The sequence below is a fragment of the Mustela lutreola genome, chromosome 4 (genome assembly GCF_030435805.1).
Source record: "Mustela lutreola isolate mMusLut2 chromosome 4, mMusLut2.pri, whole genome shotgun sequence".
NCBI classification, from domain to species: Eukaryota; Metazoa; Chordata; class Mammalia; order Carnivora; family Mustelidae; genus Mustela; species Mustela lutreola.
In genome coordinates this window covers 82,664,905-82,685,367 of record NC_081293.1, presented here as the reverse complement: position 1 = coordinate 82,685,367, position 20,463 = coordinate 82,664,905, and the positions used below count along the sequence as shown (strand labels likewise).

Sequence of the window (20,463 nt, the reverse complement as noted above, 5' to 3'; positions counted from 1 at the left end):
ACCTTTTAGGTCCTCATATCTTGTCACAAATGACAAGATCTCATTCTTAAGGCTGAGTAATATTCTATTGTGTCTCTATACCATATATTCTTTATTCATTCATCTATCAGTGGACACTTGGGTTCCTTCCGTATCTTGGCTATTGTAAATAAAGCTGCAGTAAGCATACATATGCTGTATATATCTTTTCAAATTAGTTTTGTTTGTTTTTTCCTTTGGATAAATACCCAAAGAAAGTGGAATTATTGGATCATATGATATTTCTATTTTTAATATTTTGAGGAAACTCCATACTGTTTTCCACATTGCCTGCACCAATTCCATTCCCACCAAAAATACACAGGCATCTCATTTTCTCCACATCTTCACCAACACTTGTTATTTCTTTTTTTTTTATGAGTATGATTCAATTGATTTTTAAAATTTTTTTTATTTTTTAATTTTTATTTATTTATTTATTTATTTTTGTATTTTAATTTTTTATTTTTTTTATAAACATATATTTTTATCCCCAGGGGTACAGGTCTGTGAATCACCAGGTTTACACACTTCACAGCACTCACCAAAGCACATACCCTCCCCAATGTCCATAATCCCACCCCCTTCTCCCAAACCCCCTCCCCCCAGCAACCCTTTTTTGATAGTAAGCACTCTGACTGGTGTGAGGTGGTTTCAATTTACATTTCCTTGATAAGTGATGTTGAGCATCTTCTTATGTGTCTGTTGGCCATCTGTTATGTCTTCTTTAATCAGTGGCTTTTTTCATTTGTTTGTTTTGTTTTGTTTTGGCATTGTGTTGTATATGTCCTTTATATGTTTTGTATATTAATCCCTTATTGGATATATCATTTGCAGATACTTTCTTCCATTCACTGGGTAAATTTTTTGTTTCATTGATGGGTTCATTTGTGCAAAATCTTTTTATTTTTATAGTTGCAGTTGTTTATTTTTGCTTTGTTTCCCTTGCCTTAGGAGACATATCTAGAAAAATCTTTCTATGGCCAATGTCAAAGAAATTACTTGCTATGTTTTCTAATTGGAGTTTTATAACCTTTAGTACCTTTTGAGTGTACTTTTGTGTATGGTGTGAGAAGGTGGCCCAGTTTCGTTATTTCGTACGTAGCTGTTCAGATTTCCCAGCACCAGTTGTTAAAGAGACGGTCTTTTTCTCAGTCTTTATTCTTGCTTCCTTTGTCATAGATTAATTGACCATATAGGTATGGGTTTATTTCTGGGGTCTCTGTAATGTTCCATTGATTTTTGTGTCTTGTTTTGTGCCAGTACCATGTATTTTGATTACTATAGTATTGTAGTATATTATAATCCTTCTGTTTGATAATATTTTATTGAGTATTTTTTACATTAGTGTTCATAAAGGACATTGGTCAGTAGTTTTCTCTTTAAAATAATTTATTTAAACAACAACAAAAAAGAATTCACTCATTTTGCCCACTCTACTCCCCACCTCTGGCAACTACCCGTTTGTTTTCTGTATTAAGAGTATTTTCTTTAAGATTCCACATATCAGAGAGATCACATGGCACTTGTCTTTTTCTCTTTCTGACTTATTTCACTTAGTATAATGCCACAAAGTCCACCCATGTTGCTGTAAGTGGCAAGGTTTCATTCTTTTTTTATGGTTGAATAATATTCCATTGTATAGATATACCACAGTTTCTTTATGCATTCATCTATCAATGGACAGTTAGGTTGTTCCCATATCTTAGATATTTTTTTTTTATTTAAGATTTTTATTTTTTTGACAGACAGATCACAAGTAGGCAGAGAGGCAGGCAGAGAGAGGAGGAGGAGGCAGGCTCCCTGCCGAGCAGAGAGCCCGATGTGAGGCTCTATCCCAGGACCCTGGGATCATGACCCGAACCGAAGGCAGTGGCTTAACCCACTGAGCCACCCAGGCGCCCCCCCCCCCCCCCCCGTATCTTAGATATTTTAAATAATGCTGCAATCAACATAGGAATGTATATAACCTTTTGAGTTAATGTTTTTATTTTCTTTGGATAAATACCCAGAAGTGGAATTGCTGGATGATATTATCTAGTTTTAGTTTTTGGAAGAGCCTTCATACCATTTTCTATAGCACCAATTCACATTTCCACCAACAGTGCACAAGGGTTCCTTTTTTTTTTTTTTTTTAACATCCTCACCAGCACCTGTTGTTATTTCTTGTGTTTTTGAGAGCCATTCTAACAGGTGTAAGGTAATATCACTTTGGTCTTGACTTGCATCTCCCTAATAATGAATGATGTTGAGCATCTTTTGAATAGACCTGTTAGTCATATGTATGTCTTCTTTGAATTAAGACTATTTAGATCTTCTGCCCAATTTTTCATCAGATTTTTTTTTATTTTAAAAAATGAGTTGATGTGTTCTTTATATATTTTGAATATCAGTCCCTTATTAGATACATTACTTGGAAATATTTTCTCCTATTTAGTAAGTTGCCTTTCCATTTTGTTGATGATTTTTCTTTGGTGTATAAAAATTTTAGTTATGATGTAGTCCCATTTATTTATTCTTTTGTTGCTTTTGCTTTTGGTGTCAAATCTAAAATCATTGCCTAGACCTGTGTCAAGGAGCTTACCACCTGTGTTTTTCCTAGAGTTTTATGTTTACATATTTTCCTGTTACTTTGTATGCCTTGTGATTTTTTTTGATTGACCACTGGGCATTTGACTCTTAATAATGTGGTAACTCTGGAAATCAGATTCTTCCCATTCTGCAATGTTTGCCATATTTTCTTACTGATTTTGTTTATTTTCTTTTATCTTTTGATTGTTGTAGGCTGTCTCTGTGCCAAGGATCTGCATGATGTGTAAATTTAATGTCTTAGTGTTTTCTGAACCTGTCCTTGGGTATGCACCCTCACTTTCTGATTCTCCTAGTATATGCAGTTATTTTTTAATGTCTTGGTCTTCAGTGTTTGATTCCTAAAGGGGGAAAGGCAAAGAATGAAGGAGGAGAAAATGAAAAGGGGAAAACACAAACTGAAGGGGACTTGCAGCAACCGGGGAAATGCACTAACAGTGGCTGTGTGCCTCTTTGCACGCATGTGATCAGAGGCATTGGTCCTCAGAGCACGGGAACTTGCACCGAACCCCTTTATGAATGGTGTCTTTGTTGCACATGTTTATGGTATGGATTCTTTAAGTCCTATGGTAGCTATGTTTTTGTATGTTTCCTTATGAGAATAACTTCTTTAAGACCAGGAAGAGTATTTTTTTAAACTTGGAATTCTCAGAGACTAGGGCAGTTACAGGTACATGTGGGCACTCAGATTTTTTGTATTAAGTAACAAAAAAATGGTATTTCTATTATTATTATTTTTTTAACTCAAAAAGCATAACACAAAAGAAGCTCTATAATAGAGGTCCTTAGTAAAATTTTCTGGCCAGTTTTCAGCAGTAAAAAATGGTAAGAATTGGTCTTTGCAGTCAAATGCTCTACCACTGAGCTATACCCCCAAGAATTGGTCTTTGAACTTCCTTTTTTTCCTATCACTTGATTTTGACCACTTCAGACTAAGCAGAAATGTGCTTTTCCAGGGATCATTGTCATTCAGGGATGTGACCGTGGGCTTCACTCAGGAGGAGTGGCAGCACCTGGACCCTACTCAGAGGACCCTGTACAGGGAAGTGATGCTGGAGAACTATAGCCACCTTGTCTCAGTGGGTAGGTAATGTTTGTTTCTCACGTAGACCCCTAGTATGTGTGTCTTTTTTATTTACAGAAACTTGCAGAGTTTTTGGAATATAATATTTAGTTTTGAAATTTGTAGGTCAAGGATGACCTTTTGATTATCCAAAGGGATTTGTTTTCTTTTCCCTCATAACAGGGATTAATTTTTTTTTTTTGTATGGTCTTTGAGTTATAATGTCCTCCACCTTCAGAGGCCCTAAAACTCATCCAGTTTGTCCCATTTCTCATTCACAGGGTATTCCATCCCTAAACCAGAAGTGATCCTCAAGTTGGAGCAAGGAGAGGAGCCGTGGATATTAGAGGAAGAGTTCCTGAGCCAGAACGACCCAGGTGAGTGAGTACGTATGAGCCAGATGGAGTTTAGGAGGAAATTAGATCACAGAGCCTTAGTTCAGAGCTTTAAGGCCATTGAAATGGTCTTTAAGAATCACTTTTTAGATGCTCTGGACCTTTGAAAGTAGCATGTTGACGTGACTCAAATATTCAGTGTCACTCAATCACCCAGTATCTCCCAGTGTCACTTTTTTTTTTTAAGATTTTATTTATTTTTATTTGACAGAGAGAAATCACAAGTAGACAGGCAGGCAGAGAGAGAGAGAGAGGGAAGCAGGCTCCCCGCCGAGCAGAGAGCCCGATGCGGGACTCCATCCCAGGACCCTGAGATCATGACCCAAGCCTAAGGCAGCGGCCTAACCCACTGAGCCACCCAGGCGCCCCCCAGTGTCACTTTTATACACAATGTTATCTTTGTTTTCCTCCTTAGGAATTAATTATATAGAGTTAAATACACAGATTTTAAGTATACACATTACTATATATGTGTGTATATACAATATACGTATAAACACACAGTGTGTGTGTGTGTATATTTAGTATCTGCCTGCTTTGATTCAGTATTATGTCTATGAGAAATATTCACGTTGGTTTATGATTAGTTTATTGCTTTATATTGCTGTGTAGCATTCCGCTGTGACTACCACAGTGTTTATGTCTTTATTATGTTATTGAAACTTATTTAGGATACATATTTGAAACATATTTGTTTTGAAACACTTGTTTTGAGTTTGAGGTTTGTGAAAAACATTTATAAAAATTATTGTATGTGTTGTTCTAAGGAGTATGTAAACTCTTCTGTTAGTTGTGTGACCAGAAATGGACTTGCTGGGCAGAGTGATCACATACTTAACTTTAACACACTTTTTAATTTAAATAATTTTCCGAAGAGGTTGTACTAAATCGTGTTGTCGCTAGCAATGTATGAGAGCTTTAATTGCCTTTTATTGTTGTGAGCACTTGGTATTGTCAGTCTAATTTGGCCATTTTAGTCATTTTGTTGTGTTATCTCATTAGGCTTTAATTCCCATTTCTCTGATGACTGATGTTGAGCATCTTTTCATATTTTTGTTGACTATTTGGATCTTCTTTAGCAAAGTTAACTGTTCAGGTCTTTTGCCTATATTTTATCGGACCATTAGTCTTTTTCTGTTGAATTATAGAACTTTTAAAATAGACTCCAGGGACGCCTGGGTGGCTCAGTTGGCTGAACGACTGCCTTCGGCTCAGGTCATGATCCCGGAGTCCCGGGATTGAGTCCCACATCGGGCTCCCAGCTGCATGGGGAGTCTGCTTCTCCCTCTGACCTTCTCCTCGCTCATGCTCTCTCTCACTGTCTCTCTCTCTCAAATAAATAAATAAAATCTTAAAAAAAAATAGATTCCAAATATGAATCTTTGGCAAATGTATGTATTGACAGTGCCTTTTCTCAATTATATAAGCCTTGTCTTACCATTTTCTTGATGACTTCTGATGACAGTTAAAAAGACTGTCCTTTCTTCTGCTGAATCATGGTTTTATCTTTGTCATTTATCAGGTGAACATATATTTGTGGTTTTGTTTCTGGGCTTTCTGTTTTGTTCTATTGGCTGTCTTTTTTTTTTTTTTTTAAATTTTTATTTATTTATTTGAGAGAGAGACAGAGTGAGAGAGCATGAGAGGGGAGGTCAGAGGGAGAAGCAGACTCCCCCATGGAGCTGGGAGCCTGATGTGGGACTTGATCCCAGGAGTCCGGGATCATGACCTGAGCTGAAATGAAGGCAGTTGCTTAACCAACGGAGCCACCCAGGTGCCCCTATTGGCTGTCTAATAAAGGTTCCATTTATCCATCTTCTTGACAATACTATTATCTTTTATCTTTATAATTTAATTATAAGTCATGACATCTGGCAGTGTTAGCCTTGTAGCTTTGCTGTTTTCTTCAAGGTTGCTTGGCTTTGGCATGAATACAGAATGTTGCCAAGAATATCTTTAATCTACAAAATATATTAAAATAATTTCTATGTTTCCAGGTATTATGGACAGTGCTATGGTACTATGAACTTTTACATTTTCATATAAATTTTAGAATCAGCTTGTCAGTTTCCACAAACACACACACACCCACCATCCATACCCCTATACCTCCTCTTTTAGGGCTTTTATTGGGGTTGCATTGATCATTTCGGAGAGAATTGGCATTGTAAGGGCCTGCCCCTCCCAGAGGAACTTGCCTGTGGATTCAGGATGCAGGGGCAGGGCAGTGTGATTCTTGATGCTTGGCTCAAAATAAAGCTTTGCTTGACCTTCGCTTTGTATCAGTCTCGTTCCTTTGATCACGGACCCTAACAGCATCTAATTCTAGTATATAGAAAAATTGTTGGTATTCGCACACTGGCTTTGTATCCTGCAATCGTGCTAAGTTTACTTATTCTGATAGTTATTTTATAGTTTTTTAAAAAATTTTAGGTCAATAATTGTGTTGTCTGTGCATAAAGACAAGTGTACTTCTCCTTCCTAATTTTTTACTGGCTAAGAATGCCAATAGCATGTTGTATAGAAGTGGTGAAGGTGAACATCTTTGTCTTGTTTTTGAATTCAGGAAGAAACTATTGAGTATTTTAGAATTAATTTTGATTTTAACTGAGGGATTTCTATAAATGTGCCTTATCATTTTGAGGAAGTTCTCTTCTATTCTTAGTTTGCTAAGAGGGTTTTTGTTTTTAAAGATTTATTTATGCTAGAGAGAGAAAGAGAAAGAGAGTACGTGCATGGTGAAGATGCTTAACTGACTGTGCCACTGAAGTGCTCCCCCTTATTGTTTTTTTTCTGAATCATGAATGAGTATTTTGTCAAAAGTTTTCTCTGCATATATTGAGATAATCATAACTTTTCATATTTATTCTGTTAATATGGTGAGTAATCTTGATTAATTTTCCAACGTTAAGCCAACCTGATATGTCTGAAATACTTTCTCCGTCATAATGTATTTTGCTCTCATAATCTCTGAACTTGACTTTTTACGAGTTTATGTAGGATTTTTCTGTGTGTGTGGGTTTGTGTGTTCATAAGACCTATTATCCTGTAAATAGCCTTTGTTGTAATGTTTTCAGGTTTGGGGTTGAAGACTGTTCTACTTTTGGGGGCACCTGATTGGCTCAGTCATTAGGTGTCTGCCTTCAGCTCAGGCAGCTCATGATCCCAGGGTCCTGGGATCGAGCCCCGCATTGGGCTCCCTGCTCAGCGGAAAGCCTGCTTCTTCCTCTCCCACCATCTCTGCTTGTGTTCCCTCTCCCCCTGTCCCTCTCTCTGTCAAATAAATAAATAAATAAAATCTTTAAAAAAAGAAAGATTGTACTACCTCCATAAGATGAGTTGAGCAGCATTTCACACTTTTCTATTCTGTGGATGATATTATGTGAGATTATATTATTCTTTAATGTTTGGAAGATTTTACCTGTGAAGTTTCTGGGGTCTGAGGTTATCTTTTGATGGAGATTTTAAATTTTAGACTGTTAAATTTTAAGTATTTATCTTTGTTAATTTTACCGTAAGTACAACACATGAGGTTTTTGGAACAGAGCAGGTGAATTAGTATTTACTTAAAACTAAGTAACAACTTTGTGGTTCCAGTGTACCTCAGTTCCTTACTCTTGGAGCAATGAGATAGAAATCAGGTGTTCTACATATATACACAAAGTTGGTATTTTGGGTGAAAAATACTGATAAAATGAATCTGGGTGTTTCTATAGAAGAGAGAGTTAGTTGTCCCCTGACCATTTTAAAAGGAGGGAGGAAAACCTTTGCTCCCTTGGAAAGGATCCTGAGTTTGCACTTTACCCTTTGGACTATGAGTAAATTTCTTCAGAGGAGAGAGAAGACCAGTGTCTCCAGCCTTATACCCACAGTGTCACCAGGGCTCCTGGTTCTGGTACCCCCACTGAAATGTGAGTCTCCCTGGAGTCTGTCCCTATCTAATTAGTCATAAATTACTTTCCAAACCTCATTCTTTTACCTTAAGCTCCAAGTTTTATTTACATTTGCTTAAAAAGTCCTAGCTGTGCAGAAACATAAAATTTATTTTCCCTACAGTCCCACATAACCACTCATTTTATTTCCGATTTCTCGCCAGTTTTTCTATGTACATGCCACTCCTCAGTCATTTTGGTTTAGTCTTTAACCACCAAGATGTGTCTTAGAAACCTAGATGCTCTTCAGGTATTTCCGTTTGCCTTTTTACCTGGCCCAGGGTACCAAACCAGGGCCAGCAATTTGTCTTAGCATTTTGCCCAGACTTTGCTTGGCTTACAAGGACATTCTGTTACCATAGAGCTGTGGCACATTCTGTTACCCATAGAGCTCTGGCCAGCCAGTTGAAACTGACTTGAATGCCTTCCAGGCTGAGGCAGGGTCATGAAGCATTTCAGCTCAAGACAGGAACAGATGCTGTACCACTTTCTAATAACCATAGTATAGGTCAACCTGCTCCCAGAGGGCTTGTCCGAGGTCTGTTGCACTACCGGATATTTCCTCAAATACTTGAAAGCTTCTGATAATCACTCCTGGTTGCAGATCACACTTAGATTGCAAATGAGTGGTTGATTTTCACACATGCACACACAAAAGCACAATCCCAGAGGGTATACCTGGAAAGAAAGATCTTTTCAGTTGTTAGGAGTACCCCTAACCCCGCCCCAAACCTGGCCCCTAGCATGACTTCTCACTGTATGGGGAGCTTTGGAATCCCCACCCCCACCAGTCCAAATCTTTGATTTTGTTGTCTCTTCAGAGGGACTGCCTTAAATCAGTCAGTTCCAAACAGTCCCGCTTGTCCATGACCCATTCTAGCCGCCCCAGTTCTCTAAGGTGTGCATGACACCTCAAGGTGTTCCGCAGGGAAAAGGTAGGGACTGTTATCTTCTGTCTTTTGATCAGAACATCAAGCACGCATGAGAGAAGCAGCTGCCAGTTTGAATGCCTGGGATCCACTACAGTTTGTCGTTGGGTGAAGCAGGATGGATGGCAGTTAGGGAGAGCAGCAGAGGCATTTCTCCTCTGGGAGAGCTCCAAGGATGGGTTGGAAGGACGAAGGTGAACAAGAACTCTGTCCCCATGTTGTTATAAAGGTTCACTTTCCCAGGTGTCAGAGTTTTTGCTTTACTTCCATTGTTAAAAATCTGTGTGTCTTTCTTTCTTTTTTTTTTTTTTTTAAGATTTCATTTATTTGATAGAGAGACACCCAGAGAGGGAACACGAGCAGGGGAAGTTGGAGAGGGTGAAGCAGGCTTCCTGCAGAACAGGGAACCCGACCCGAGCCGAAGGCAGATGCTTAACAACTGAGCCACCCAGGTGCCCCAAAATCTGTGTATCTTATCGATAACTGTAACTTCGTGTTTTTTCCAGTCATCTCTACTCTCCACCAGAACTTTGATCTCGAGGGTCTGAGTGCAAGGGAGACCAAAGCCTTTTAAAAGAAAAACATTTTTACACAGTTTAAACAGAATTAATTCTAATCCTTGAAACTGTTCTTTGGCCATCCTCTTGGCCTGGAGTTGCTGACAGGAGAAAGAGATATGTCATGTCCGGGGGAGTATTCAGGGTGAGATCTTGAATTTTCAGAATTTTCAAAATAAGTGCATATACTACCACTGCTCCCACACATGCATCCCCTTTTTCCTAATCATACCCAGTAAATAGACTTGAGACCATCCCTTTTTGAGGATAGCTGCATTCAATAGTCTGCTTTGCTAAGGTGTGAGTGCCAGGAAGGAGGTGGCACAGATAAACTTACTCTTGCTCATTCTTGGAAAGTCAACAGTGGTGAGATATCCTCTAGAGGAAGTTAAAATTGAGTTTTGATTGACTGCCCCACCACCTTGTACCTTCCACAGGAATCCTGAGTCAGAATACAGTCTGCTTCTGTGGTCTGGGTTGTGTGCAGGTCCTTGCATCAGAGCTAGCCCCATGGTAATGACCTGGATGGTTCTGCCAGGATCCATGGTGTTTCCATAGCTCACAGCACCACAGGGCTGGCTTCCAACATCATCATAGTCACAGCATTCTGCCCTGAACAGGTTAACCTCATCTGCTTGGCAGAACTGAAGGTTACAACAGAGCAGACAGCATAGTCACAGCATTCTGCCCCTGAACAGGTTGACCTCATCTGCTTGGCAGAGCTGAAGATTACAACAGAGCAAGCAGCTAGGAAAAACCTCTGTGACTCCAGACTTTGGAGAGCTACCAGCAAAGCCTTTCTTGCAGGATTTTATTGTAAAAAGTCTTTTCACCTTGCCCGTGGTAGATTCCAAGTTGATCTACCCAAAAAATGGGTTCGGCTAGGGACCCATCATCAGTCTCCAGTGGATTAAGCATCAGATTTTAACAAGAGCTCATTAGCAAGCTCAAAATGACTTTTCCAAAAGACAGCTTCCAAAGTTTCTTTTTGGACACTGCCTCCCTAGTCATGTTCTCTCCTTTGCACAATCCCTCTCTGGGGCAAAATCCTCAGTCATGGAGTCTTGCTCTACCTCCAGTATTGTAAGCTTCTAGACAGGGACACTAAATCCTCACCCATAGAGGTGCATGGGTGGCTCAGGTCATGATCTCAGGGTCCTGGGATCGAGCGCTGCATCTGGCTCCCCGCTCAGCAGGGAGCCTGCTTCTCCCTCTTCCTCTGCCACTCTCCCTGCTTGTGCGTGTGTGCTCTCTCTCTCTCAAACACATAAAATCTTTAAAAAAATTTCCTTACCTTCTTTCCTCAATGGGGATGATTGTCTTTAGGACTTACGCCATATTCTTTTCTACCACATATTTGGGTGTAGTAGCCACAAAACAATACAACCTGTTTTAAAAAATTCCTTCCAGGGCGCCTGGGTCGCTCAGTGGGTTGGGCCGCTGCCTTCGGCTCGGGTCATGATCTCAGGGTCCTGGGATCGAGTCCCGCGTCGGGCTCTCTGCTCAGCAGGGAGCCTGCTTCCTCCTCTCTCTCTCTGCCTGCCTCTCTGCCTGCTTGTGATCTCTCTCTGTCAAATGAATAAATAAAATCTTAAAAAAAAAAAAAAAACTTTAAAAAATTCCTTCCCCCACCCCTTCCCTTAGTGCATATTTTGCAGCAACTCCTAACAGCTAATTTAGCATTGGCAGGTTCACAGTCACAGCTGTGTGGACCCCGGCTGGGGCAGAGCTGAGGCTGCAGGCCTGCCATGGACATTTCTTTTAGGCACAGCCTTCAGGATTTCTTCTGTGACCCATGGGCTGTTGAGAAGTGAGTTGCTTCTAAAATCATTTTTTTCTAGTTATCCTTCAGTTCTTGAGTTCTAACTTAATACAGAGAATTTCAGTTTCTTTAAATAATTTCAGTTGCTTGAAATTTGTCAATACATAAATGTTCCATGCACACTTGAGAAGGAGGTATAGTCTGTAATTGTTTTGTATAATGTTCTGTACTGTTTTTTTTTAAAGATTCTATTTATTTATTTGACAGACAGAGATCACAAGTAGGCAGAGAGGCAGGCAGAGAGAGAGGAGGGAGCAGGCTCCCTGCTGAGCAGAGAGCCCGATGCGGGGCTTGATCCCAGGACCCCGGGATCATGACCTGAGCTGAAGGCAGAGGCTTTAACCCACTGAGCCACCCAGGCACCCCGTGTACTGGTATTTTTTCAGGTCTTCTGTATTCTGATTGTCTTTTGTCTGCTGTCCTGTCAGATACTAAGAAAGGTGTTTTAAAATCTCCCAGCTGTGATATTTCTTGAGGCTGTATTAATTCGGCAAATGGAAATTTAGGATCATTACATCCCGTTTTTTTTTTTTTTTAAATATCCCATTTTTTAATGGACTCTTCAACCATTATGCAGTGCCTGTCTCCATATATGCAGTAATACTTTTGCCTTTAAGGCTGATTTTGGTATTAGCGTTGTTACAGCAGCATTTTTTTGCGTTTTCATGGTATATTCTTTTCTATTCTTTACTGTCAGCCTTACCATGCTCTTATATTTATCAACTGAAAGCAGTGGTTGTTTGCTAAATCTAGTCTGACATTTAAAATTTCTTATTTAGATTAGTTAGTCCACTTATGTTTACTAGTATAATTGGACTTAAGCCTGCAGTCTTGCTATTTCTTTTCTTCTTTCTTGTTTTATTCCTCATTTCACAACTCCTTTTGGATTTTTAAAAAATTATACTCTTTTGCCTCTATTAGTTTTTAGTTATATATTCTTTCAAAAAATTTTTAGTCTTTCAGAGGTTAAACTATGTGTAACAGTATGTAAGTGTGGACACCAGCAGTGTGAAGATGTTCAGAGTCATGGGAACCATATGAGATCTTCTTGCTTGTGAGTATAAATAAAGGAGAGACATGATCTTTTGGCTGAGTCCTGGGACCTCACAAGGTTTAGGGGTTTAGAAGTGATGAAAATGAGGGGGACTGAGTGGTGAGGACAGTTGGAGGAATCTGTGAGGATGGACTAAAGTTGAGAGAATATGATATTCTGGAGGCCAAGAGAAGAATGTATTTCAAGGAGAAGTAAATGGACCTCAGGTCTGAAGATGGAAACATAAACAGGAAAGGAATACAAGAACAACAAACAGATCCAAATCAAACCCCACTTTTGAAAGAACAAGAAGAAAGTTAAATGACACAACAAGGGGAAGGGTTGCTAATAGCAGTGAAATACCCGCTGGAGGTGTGTGCCGAGCTGCAGATTTCAGAGCTGCTACTTCCGAAGGTGGTACCTCACATTGTCAAACCTGATCTCTTAGAACAGCAGGAAGGACTTTCATGGTGGTGGTAGTTCTCTGTACTGGCTTGCTTTCTGAGGAGCAGAGGGATGGGGTAGAAGGAGGATTCGCAGGCACAGGCTGTGTTGGAAAGCTGTAGTCAGTCCATCTGTGAAGTAGTAGAAAATGAAGAAGACTTTATACTTGAAAAAACTAAAAAGACTTCTCTCAGCTGAAGAATAGTAAAGATTGAGGATAGGATGCAGTGCCCTTGATAAGAAATATTCTTGCCAGTTTAGAGTACGGTTCTCTGTTCACCCCATGGGAAAGCCTGGATCAGGAAAAACTCACCTCCTTTAGTGCTCAGGAATTAAAATAATAATAATAACAACAACAACAGCCATCACAAGATATATTTGAAGTTATTATAGGAAGCAGGAGAAGACAGGATAAGCAAGTGGTAATTCACCTGAAAAATGTTGTCATGTAATGCCTAAATGTTGTCACTAGTTTGTACTATAAATTAACAATGAAATAATGGCTTTGGGTGTGCAAGAGCATAAAATAGGCAAATAAGACATTCTAAAGAGATAAGACATTCTAAAAGAGATAAGACCACAAGAAGTTGTATTATGACCCATGTTATATCACAGGAAATAACTGGGAAAAAAAGAATAAAATCACTGCAGTGATCAAAACACAATGTGAAAAAACATAGGTAGAAAAGATAATGTTGAAAGTACTGTAGGAAATATGGAGGTTATAAATGAGAAACCGAAATAACAGAGGGTATGGAAACAGTGCATAACAGCAAGTAATGGCTTCTTGTGTTCATTACATATGTTTATAATTTTTATCCCAAATTTCCTTTACTAAACAAGCTCATTGAATACTTAAGCTTAATACTTAATACTTCTCCTTCTATGTCTGTCCATTAAGAAGTTAATTCCTGGTCATATAATTAGGTACTAGTATTTTATAAGAGTTCTCTAACCCCCAGGATTTTGCTCTTCCAAAGAGAAAGATCTTTCTTTCACTCTTTAATAATCCACAATTACACATTATTAACAATTTTGCTTGACCATGCAGCCATATAGAGCCAGATTTTCATAATAATTCAGGTGAAGGTCATCACCACAAACTTTGTAAACATACATGCCAGTTTATCAAGCATTAGACTCTGAGTTGTCAAGTATACATTGACATAGAGACTGAAAAATCATGCCTTGTTATCATTCTTGTTTCATCTTCCTCATACACATCAAGTGTTAGGAGGAACAGGACACTTTTGATGGGGTTTATATAGATTTCTTAATAACATTTAAATATGTACTTTCACAACAAAACTAACAATATGAATATTAAATTTATTCTATACATGCTTTTTAAAAATCTTTCATTAGCATTTTACCATTTTTGCTGGTTTTTACAGAAATATATTTTTTTAAAGTACAGACATTAAACCACTAAATCTTTCAGTATGATGTCTAAAAACTTGTGTTTGGTAAGGCTCTCCTGTTAATTCTGATAAAAACCATTTGTTAAACATGATTGATGTAATATCTATTCAGAGTGTTGGAAGAAAATCATAGGTGGAGTTATGGCTGCCAGAAACATAGTTGAGTAAAAGTCAGAGCTACATTGAATATTTAAAAATTCCATGTTTAACAAAGACATTGTTATAGCAGCGTATCTCATGTTCATGTTAAAGTAAATTATACAAACATACTTTTTTTTAAATTAATTTATTTTCAGCATAACAGTATTCATTATTTTTTCACCACACCCAGTGCTCCATGCAATCCATGCCCTCTATAATACCCACTGCCTGGTACCCATACTTTTTAACTTTTTATTTTAATCGCTTGGTGCTGGGCGCCTGGGTGGTTCAGTGGGTTGGGCCTCTGCCCTCATGACCATGCTCAGGTCATGGTCTCAGGGTCCTGGGATCAAGCCCCGCATCGGGCTCTCTGCTCAGTGGGAAGCCTGCTTCCTCTTCTCTCTCTGTCTGCCTCTCTGCCTACTTGTGATCTCTCTCTATCGCCCTCTCTCTCTGTCAAATAAATAAATAATAATAAAATCTTAAAAAAAAATCACCGGGTGCTTATCATGACAAGTGCGCTACTTAATCCCCATCATCTATTTCATCCACCCCCCCCCCCAATTTCCCTCTAGTAACCATCTTGTTTGTTTTCTATAATCTGTTTCTTGATTTCTCTCTCTCTCTCTCTCTCTTTTTTGCCTTTGCTTATTCGTTTTGCTTCTTGAATTCCACATGTGAGTGAAGTCATATGATATTTGTCTTTGGCTGGCTGGCTTAATTCACTTAGGATTATATTCTCTGGCTCCATCCGGGTGATTGCAAATGGCAAGATTTCATTTTTATGGCTGAGTAATGTTGCATTGTGTATGTGGGTATACACCACATCTTTATCCATTTGTCAATTGACGGACACTTGGGCTGCCATCATAATTTGACTATTGAAAATGGTGCTGTTATAAACATAAGAATACATGTATCTCTTGAATTAGTGTGCTTGTATTCGTAGGGTACTCAGTGGTGCAGTTGTTGGGTCATAGGGTAGTTCTATTTTTAACTTTTTGAGGACCCTCCATATTGTTTTCCACAGTGGCTACACTAGTTCGCATTCCCACCAACAGTACATGAGGGTTCCTTTTTCTCCACATCCTTGCAACACCTGTTGTTTCCTGTGTTTTTTATATTAGCCAATCAGACTGTTGTGAGGTGATCTCTCATTGTGGTTTTGATTTGCAGTTTCCTGATGATGAGAGATGAGTATCTTTTCATGTGTCTGTTGACCATTTATCTATGTGTTTTCTTTGGGGAAATGTTTGTCCATGTTACAGGTCGGTCTTTCTTTCTTAGCAAATGATGCTGAAAGTGTTGGGTAGATTTAGGAAGCAAGTTTTTAAAAACATTATTGGACTGTAAGCTCTAACAGAATGAAGCAACTTGAGTATAAGATTATGGATAAGAATGAACAAATTATGGGGACAAACAGCTGGGCTTACAAGAATAAAAAACATTCATTCTAGATTTGTAAATTGATGGCTTGGTTCTAATCTGAATATAGGTTAATATGTTTGCTTCAGTGTGATACCTTTAAAAAAATACTGTCAGTTCTTAGGTTATTGGACTCAGTAGTATTAGTATTGACATTCTATAGAATTGTATGATACATCATTACAATTATAGTATTATAGGTAACAGAGGAGTAAAGACAGTTATACATAACCAAAAAATATTAATGTACAGGTAAATGAAAGTTTTAGGATCAAGTTTAGAATTGTACGCTCTCATGTTATGCAGCAATATAAAAGCACAACATGTATATACATACACATGCAGGATTGAAGGCTAATGTTAAATCAGATGAGATTTGGTTGGGGGAAAGCCAGAAGACACTGGAAGAGGGTCTGATGGTCAGAAGTCCACTTTTGAACAACTCTGATGGAATAAAGGGAAAAATACCATAATCAAAAGGGCTGTAAATCTGATCCTATGGCAAGAATGGCTTGACCACTCATTGTTTTTCCTGTGTTGTGTGTTTTTATTCCTAGTGCATCAGAGCTAGAAACAGAATTAAAGATATTAGAGATTGGATTATAGTACTGTTCCCTTTTGAATTAGAGTTCTTAGAAGTTTGATTTGTTGCTAGTGTGCAGAATGGAAAAGAGAGATGAGACTGGAAGTATGTATACTGTTGTCATAATCAAGACATGAGGCAATAATGAACTAAGTTTGTTCCCCAAAACCTAACTAATTGTTTCTCCTACATATCCTTGTCAACTAATCTTCCTTGTCACTCTATTTATATTTCAGAATTAATTAATAACAGTAGAAACTATTCAAGAAAGAAGTTCAGTGGGTTTGACAAAGGTAGAAATTGGCTCCATATTGATAACTATGAAAGAATTCATTCTGAAGAGATACCTTATGAATATAATAAAAATGGGAATGGCCTCCACCTTAATGAAGACTTTGTTCACCATCAGAAAATTCAAATTTTGGAACAGCCTTTTGAATATAGTGAATGTAGGAAAGCTTTCCATGAGAATGCACTCTTTGTTGTACATAAGAAAGCTTACACAGGAAAGAATACCTGTGAGTACACTGGATATGGGAAGATCTTCAGTGATATGTCATCTCTCATTGCTTGTCAGAGAACACATCCAAGAGAGAATCACTATGAATTCAATGAATGTGGAGAAAATTTCTTTGAGGAATCCATTCTCTATAACCATCAGAGTGTTCAGCCTTTCAGCCAGAAGTCAAACCTCATTCCAATTCAGAGAACCCACTCCATTGACAATTTACTTGAATATAATGAGTGTGGAACGTTTTTCAGTGAAAAGTTAGTCTTTGGTGTACAGCAGAGAACACACACAGGAGAAAAAACTTATGAATGTCATGAATGTGGAAAAACCTTCAACCAGAAGTTAGCCCACACAAGACATCAGAGAACGCACACAGGGGAAAAATCTTGTGAATGTCCTGAATGTGGGAAAACTTTCTACAAGAATTCAGACCTCATTAAACACCAGAGAATTCACACAGGGGAGAAACCTTTTGAATGTCAGGAATGTGGGAAATCCTTCAGTGAAAAGTCTACTCTTACTCAACATCGGAGAACACACACAGGGGAGAAACCATATGAATGTCATGAATGTGGGAAAGCCTTCTCATTTAAGTCTGTCCTTACTGTACATCAAAAAACACACACGGGGGAGAAGCCCTATGAGTGTTATGAATGTAGGAAGGCCTTTCTCAGAAAATCAGACCTCATTAAACATCAAAGAACTCACACAGGGGAAAAACCTTACGAATGTAATAAATGTGGAAAATCCTTCTCTGAGAAGTCAACTCTCACCAAGCATCTAAGAACTCACACAGGTGAGAAACCCTATGAATGTATTGAATGTGGAAAATTTTTTTGCTACTACTCGGGTTTCACAGAACATCAGAGAAGACACACAGGGGAGAAACCTTTTGGGTGTACTGAATGTGGGAAAAATTTCCGTCAGAAGTCAGCCCTAATTGTCCACCAGAGGACTCACATAAGACAGAAACCTTATGAATGTAATGAATGTGGAAAATCATTCTGTGTAAAGTCAAAACTCATTGCACATCATAGAACACATACGGGGGAAAAACCCTATCAATGCAATGTTTGTAGAAAATCATTCTACGTGAAGTCTAAACTTACTGTACATCAACGAACACATTTGGGGAGAAACCCTATAAATGTAATAAATGAGGGAAGTCACTCTGGGTGAAGAGTTTATAGAAAAAACACAAAAGGGGAGAAAAATCCATTGATATAATCATTTTTGAGAACATCTTTGGTCTAAAGTCAGTTCTAACAATATAGCAGAGAACTTACAGAGGGGAGAGAATGAATGATATGAAGCTATAGAATATAGAAAACTTTTGTGTTGGAATTTGAACCGTAGAGTATATCAGAAAACTCAGTGGAGAAGACCTATTGGTGAATGAATATAGGGAACCTTTTGCCCAAAGCCACACCTCACTAAACATCAAAGAAAACATCTAAGTTAGAAACCTCTATCAGCATTCATAAGGTAGAGAAGATTTTACTTCACAGGCTTTAGAAAATGCATAAATTGTAGGACAATTGAGGTGACATTTTATTAGGCTTGTGTGATATTCTTGATGTAGCATCTGGTGGATGTTGGAAGTTACTAGAGAAAACGTATTAATTATGTGGAAGCTTTAAGTTAAAATCTACGCTTATACATCAGATTTTGAATTGAAGGGTTTCTAGCAATTTAGGAAGTGAGAACATTTTCATTTAGAAATAGCATTTTATTTTTGTTAAGATACACTTTGACCCATTGCCAGGTCTGTTCCCCTGTTTAAGGTATTAGATGTGACACTGGGTGTGGTGCATAACAGTGAATTCTGGTACACTGAAAAGAAATTAAAAAACAACAAAAAAAAAGGTATTAGATATGAAAACACCCCACACTGGGACCAGCATTTGTAAGCACATAAGAGGTTTACTGCTCAGGCATATGCAGGATGAGAGAAGATTTTTAGCAAGAGGATTCATCAAAAGGACCTTCTGATGTCCAGGTAAGAGAGAGAGATTCTGGATCTCATGATACACGTAGGAGGAGCTTGCTAGCAGGATGTTTTAGTAATTCTGGGGCAGACTGATTTTGAGAGGCTCATTCTGGAAGAGTGAATCAAAGGGGAAAGGTGAGTTGCTATGCAGGCAGCTTAGTGACTATAGAAGTGTGTGTGGAGCATAGGTGGTTTCTGCCCTGGCAGGTGTCATCCTGTTGTGAGTGACTTACGGTACCTAACTGTATTTCTTCTTGTACTTAACACTTTTCATATGTGATGTAACAGTTTCAACAAAGTGAAACCTTTATATGTGAAAGTACATTCTTAAATATAGAGCTTTAAAAAAGCACAAGTAGATAATACTCTTGGGTAGGTTATAGTAGCTTGTAGCAGATCAGTGTACTAACTGAGAACAACTAGAAAAATTTCACAAAAAGCATCTATTTGAATGCAGCCTATTGCTGCAGAAGCAGAGGACTAGTGGTAAAATTCAGGAGAGGAATGAATTGTGGAGAGCACATGGGCAAAATGCAGCTGTTTCACCTGGGAGCCCTTGCCAGTTCTGGCCACACGGAGGAACCTGAGTACTGAGCGTGGCTCAGGTAAAGGCTGAAACTCTTTGTAGGAGGATGAAGACCAGAAGCCAGTGGTACTTTTGGCAGTCAAGGCTGGAGTGAAAAATTCTTAAACATTAGAGATCAGACACATAACCAGTTTTCCAAGAAATTTTTAGAAGACTGACTCAGCACAGGGCAGGAGGAAAAGATGCTGAAAGTAGATTTTTTTTTTTCAGTACTGAGAAAATATGATTAGAATTTGGGAATTGCCTGTAGGATGGGCCCTTTCTGAGCATAGCATGCGATTAGTAAAAGCAAGGTTATACCAAAGGTAGATTGTACCTTATTGCAAGCTGCAAATGATACCTGGTATTAACAAAAAAAAAAAAAAGAAAGAAAAGAAAAAGTAAAACCTGCCCAGAAAGGAAACTCTCAGAACAGATGGCCTCGCTGCAGTTGTTCCAAATATTTAAGGAGAGAATACCAAGCTTTTCTGAACTTTTCCAGAGAAAGGAAGATGGAACTTAACTAATTCATTTTGAGAGCTGAGTACAATCTTGATACCAAAACCTGTAATAGACATTTCAGGAAAGTAAAGTTACCAATATTTTATGAATTAAAGTGCATAATCCGAAATTTTAAAAAAATTCAGTCATATCCATGGACCAAGTAATGTTTATTAGAGGAGTCAAGTATTTCATATTTAAAATGAAATCAGTTTGGCCATTTCTTCCTTTCACATTCTCCTTTCTCCCTTGTGATTTCTATATTTCTTTCCTGCCTTCCTTTCCTAGAATGGAAGTCAGAACAGGCGTGCCATGAGGGATGAGAAAGGTATTGTGGTGAGGTATCCACTAGCATCAGAGCATTGAGGGCAGCTGGAAAAGATGATCAGCATGGCTGAAATATTTAACATTGAGCAAATAAGAAAATGTGTTGAGGATGATGGGAGACAGATTGGAAAAGGCTTTCATAAAAATGGAGAAGGGGAAAGTTGGAAAACAGCAGAGTGTTGGATTGGAATGTAACTCATAGAAATCGTGTATGTGT

At 38.4% G+C, this 20,463-nt stretch overlaps 1 protein-coding gene across 1 annotated transcript in view; it reads left to right on the top strand.

Annotated features, from left to right (window-relative positions):
* Positions 1-18,401, top strand: part of LOC131830143 (zinc finger protein 33A-like) — a 65,889-nt gene extending 47,488 nt beyond the window's left edge. Inside the window, 3 exon segments of the mRNA XM_059172518.1 lie at positions 3,564-3,690; positions 3,952-4,047; positions 16,589-18,401. Coding sequence (XP_059028501.1) covers positions 3,564-3,690; positions 3,952-4,047; positions 16,589-18,042 — 1,677 coding nt within the window. The 3' untranslated portion in view covers positions 18,043-18,401.
* The last annotated feature ends 2,062 nt before the right edge of the window (positions 18,402-20,463 follow it).